Consider the following 4,517-nt stretch of genomic DNA (forward strand, 5'->3'; position numbering starts at 1 on the left):
GATGGATGGATGATGGATGATGGATGATGGATGATGGATGGAAGGATGGACACACAGATCATGTCCCCAGATTCCCCAAGCCCATCCCAAGCTGCATTTCCAGAGGACACTCACGGCCATGCGGGCCTGGCGCTCCTTCTCCCGCTCGCTGCGGATCCGCTGCTGCTCTGCCCGCTCCGCTCGCCGCTGCTCCTGCACAGGGAGGGGACCTTGGCTTGGACACTGCAGGGAATCTGCATCCTCACTGTTCCAAAGGACATATCCCTGACCCCGAGAGCCCTGAGGACCCCAAGGGAGCCTGGGGACAGTGGCGCTGGGCAGAGGTGCATCTGCATGAGGCACCACAGCAGCCAGAGCAGGGGCATCCCAGTGACCAGGGAAAGGAAGGGCTGGAGCTGTGCCAGGCCAGGCTCAGGCTGGAGATCAGGGAAAGGTTCTTCCCCCTGAGGGTGCTGGCACTGCCCAGGCTCCCCAGGGAATGGGCACAGCCCCAAGGCTGCCAGAGCTCCAGGAGTGTTTGGACAAGGCTCTCAGGGTTGGAGTGGAACACTTGGGGTGTCTGTGCAGGGCCAAGGGTTGGACTGGATGATCCCTGTGGGTCTCTTCCAGCTCAGGGAATTTTGTGGTTTGCAGGTACTGCGGTACAAAACCTGGCTCAACCCTCAGGCTGTGCCCTGCAGGGTCAGGGATGTCCCAGGTCTGCCAGGACTGGGGAAGGGGCAGTGGCTGAGTGCCCACAGGGACAGGGCAGCAATAGCCAGAGAGGGGAAGGCTGAACACGTACAATCCTGTCCTTGAGGGACAGCAGCTCCTCTTCCTCCTTCTTCCTGCTCTCAAAGTGGGCTTCGATGAGGGCCTGCAGCTCGTTCAGGTCCTTCTCCATGCGCTTGCGGTGGATGTCCTGCACACAGCCAGAGCCTCCAGCAGCTGCCAGACACTGAGGGGGGCAGAGGGAGGGCAGCACCCCCAGGGCTGGGAACCGGGGGCACAACTTACGTCAAAATCCAATCTCTCTCCATCTGGGATCTTGGGGGGCACCAGGTTGGGCATGAAGACCCTGCAGTGGAAGGGGAGACAGAGCAGGATGGGGCTGCAGCAGATCTGGGACCCCTCTGAGCCCCGCAGCCCCCAGCAATGCAGAGCTGGAGGACAGGGGGTGCAGTGCATCCTGCTGGAGGTGCAGCTGGGCAGCCACAGAGGAGAACCTGTGGCATTCCCGGGAAACATTCCAAGGTGCTTGCATGGCTGGAATAACTCTGCAAGCTGCAGACAACGTGGGCCCTTTGCCAGGCCCCCTGAGCTGGCAGCCACCCACTGCTCTCCCCAAAGGGCACCGTGACCTGGCACAGGCAGCTGGATCCTCTCACCCAGGGGCTCTAGGGAGGGCAGGAGATGCTCAGCAGGGACACAAAGGGATGAGGGGATGATGGCTGAGGGCAGATCTCACACTTCAGCATTGCAGGGGCCCAGGAGGACCCCCAGGTTTGTGGTAATGGTTCACAGTCCTGCTCCCTCGGGCTCAGTCCCTGGAATGCTGACACTCCTGGAAACGTGTGCCTCATGCCAGCCAGAGCCTGGACTCTGGACCCCCGCCTGGGATGCTCTCTCTCTCTCTCTCTCACACACACTTCAGCATCTGCAGGGTCACAGGACAGCTGAGCTTCTCCCAAGGAACATACAAAATGCTTCAGAACTGCCTAAAAACCTCATTCTCAGGGTCCCCTTCATGGTGCAGGTTTTGCTGTCTGTTTCTCTCCATGCCCCAGTCCCACCCTGGCTCTGTGTTCCAGAGCTCCCTGTGCCCTTCATGGACCAGGCTCTGTCACACGGAGCCTCTGCCCAGGCACAGCCCAGACCCAGGGAAAGCCCTGCCACACTTACTTGGGTTTTGGCTTCGATTCACCTGCAGGAGCCAGGAACAGGACAGAAACACAAGGTCAGTGTCACTGAGGGGTTTTCTGTCACACTGTGACCCAACCCACACCCTGAGCCAAACCCTCCCCTCTCCCAGCAGCAGGGGCTTCACAGGGACCATCCCCCAGCAGCCCTGTGCCAGGGGACACATTGTGCCAGGGGACACATTGTGCCAGGGGACACATTGTGCCAGGGGACACAGCTGGTGCTGCTACTGAAGCCTGAAGTTTTAGCTTTCGTATCTTCTAGACTCTGAACTTCATAGAACGTGTCAGCAAGTTCTCCTCACAGTTTAGTCAGACAAAACAATCCTTTCCCAGCCCCAGAACCAGGGACACTGTTGCTCCAAGGATGGGACATCATAACCTGTAATTGGACAATTAACCCCAATATGGAAATGGACCAGAACTTAGAGAAGTGTGAAAACTCGTGACTGTGTGTCCATCCTGGGTGGAGCCAGGCTCTTGCACTGCCCAAGGTGCATCCTCTGAAGGCTTTTTTAATGCCCTGTTTATTCCTTTAACTCTGCCCAGCCTCTATTCAAGGAAACCTCCCAAGGCACTGGTAGCCCCCAGTCAGGCAGAAGAAACGAGGGTGGTACCTCACCTTCCCCAGGCTCCTGCTCCCGCTCTCCCTCTCCACCTGTGGAAAACATTCTGCTTTGTGTCCCCGTGGCCAGTCCTGCCCAGGGACACTGGGGCAGCTGTCCCACTCTTTCCCATGTTTGTCCCCCCTGCAGAGCCCAGCTCCATCCATCCCTGCAGGATGAGAGCAGGCCCCTGAGGGACATCCCTCACCCACAGGGTGGCCAGGAGAGCCCCAGCTCCTCCCAGGAGGAATCCAGACAAGTTTTGCAGGAGCTCAGGCTGGAAAAGCAGCAGTGCCTCCCTCTCCTGCTGCATTTTGGGTGAATTTCTGCCCAAAGCAGCACAGACCCATCCCTCCTGCTGCCCCTCTCCTGCTGGGGCACATGGCCAGGGCAGCTCTGCCCCATTTACCACAGATCATTTGGCAGCAAATAAATTCAGCACCAAAACCCTGTCCCAAGGGCCCAGTGTCTCCAGGGACTGGGATCAGGACTGGAACGGCCAAACCCGTCTCTCCTCTGTTCCTGCTTTACCTTCTCCTGCTGCTTTTGTTTCATCTTCTTGTTCTGTTTAAAAGCAATGGGAGAAATGAGCAACCCTGGGTGAGGGCAGTCACATCCCCCAGCACAGAGGGGCCCCAGTGCCCTGGTTTGGGGTCACAGCTGGGTCTGAGCCTGCTCCAGCAGCAGTGACAGGGTCACACACCATGCCCATAAGGCACCTCATGAAATCCAGTGTTCTTTTGATGATCAGACACATCAGAGCTCAACCCCAGCTCCAGAAACCTCCCTAAGGCCACGGACCCCTTGGAGAAACAGCTTGGCCCATTTCTGGCCTTATTTCAGAGGGCTGGGCACAGCCACCAGCAGCAAACACCATCGTCCTCGTGCTTGTAGGGCCCAGACTGAGCAGGGAAGGGCATCTTAGGGGACACCAGATCTGGGGGACAGCTGCCCCTCTCTGTCCCCCTGTCACAGCCAGGCTGGGACATCCCAGTCCCCAGCTGGTACCCCTGGGGCAGAGCATGGCCCAGCTGAGCCGTGGGAGCTCCCTGGCAGTCCCCACTCACCTTCTGCCTTGGTTTCCTTGGTCTCCTCCTCCTCCTCCTCTACCTGCTCCTCCTGGCCTGTGGAACAAGGGGCAGGGTGAGCCCAGCAGAGCCATGCCCTGGCTCCCTGCAGCTCCTGGCTGGGGACAAGAGTGGCACAGAGCCGAGAGAGGCTCAGGGAGCCGCAGCCACGGCAGAGAAACAGCGGCTCACGAAGCAAAGGGCTCCTCCCTAATCTTACCCCAGGGCTGCTCTGTGCTCTCAGGGCAAAACCCCCTAAAATTAATGAGATGGAAGGATTTATCCCCACCTCCTTGTCCCTCATTCCCTCACACCCCAGGAAGGAAGGAGGGATTTCTATTGCTCTGCTCTGGCAGTGAACTCCAGCAGTGGCTGAGGATGTGCCTCTGGCACCTTCCCAATCACAGCTGTGACACTGCTGGAGCCTTTTTCCACTGGAGGGAGCAGCGTCCCCACAGGAATCCTCCACTGGAGCAGGGTGATGCTGTGCCCTGAGACCTGGGGACACTCGTGGGGACACAGCCAGAAGAGACACAGGACAGCAAAGACAGCAAACCACAGCTGGCAGATGTAAGAGACAAGGCACAGCCAAAGAATGGACACACAGCACAGCAGGGCACGTGTGGAGCGCAGGGAAAAGAGAGAGAAGTGGAAGAATGAAAGAAAAACCACTCCCCAAGCAGGGAGAGGCAGAAGACATCGACCCACGACTTTTCCCAAGAGCAGAGAGAGGAAATAATGAAAGGTGCAATAACTACCGTCGTCTTCCTCTATCCATTCTTCCTCTTCTGGGCCAGGGAGGAGGGAAGGAATAAGCAGGGATTAGTTGGGTGGCACAGAGCTTTGGCATGCGTGAGGTGAGGACTTGACCACTGCACCTCCCTTTGCTTTTACACTCAGGGTGCTTTGCCTGGCAGTGCCCTGGAGCAGCCAGAGCTCAGCTCAGC

At 58.3% G+C, this 4,517-nt stretch overlaps 1 protein-coding gene across 6 annotated transcripts in view; it reads right to left on the reverse strand.

The window, feature by feature from the left end:
• Positions 1–4,517, reverse strand: part of TNNT2 (troponin T2, cardiac type) — a 14,141-nt gene that overhangs the window by 4,109 nt on the left and 5,515 nt on the right. For 3 of the 6 annotated variants that reach the window (XM_015650379.3, XM_019009023.2, XM_015650376.2), the window contains exons 5-12: positions 4,329–4,358; positions 3,571–3,627; positions 3,035–3,067; positions 2,521–2,556; positions 1,882–1,903; positions 997–1,057; positions 785–901; positions 115–192 (exon numbers count right to left, since the gene is read on the reverse strand). In XM_015650379.3, coding sequence (XP_015505865.1) covers positions 115–192; positions 785–901; positions 997–1,057; positions 1,882–1,903; positions 2,521–2,556; positions 3,035–3,067; positions 3,571–3,627; positions 4,329–4,358 — 434 coding nt within the window. The remainder of the gene's footprint in view (positions 1–114; positions 193–784; positions 902–996; positions 1,058–1,881; positions 1,904–2,520; positions 2,557–3,034; positions 3,068–3,570; positions 3,628–4,328; positions 4,359–4,517) is intronic. The other 3 variants (XM_033519933.1, XM_033519934.1, XM_019009024.1) reach the window with 3 other exon arrangements.

The sequence above is a fragment of the Parus major genome, chromosome 26, assembly GCF_001522545.3.
Source record: "Parus major isolate Abel chromosome 26, Parus_major1.1, whole genome shotgun sequence".
In the NCBI taxonomy this organism is placed as follows: domain Eukaryota; kingdom Metazoa; phylum Chordata; class Aves; order Passeriformes; family Paridae; genus Parus; species Parus major.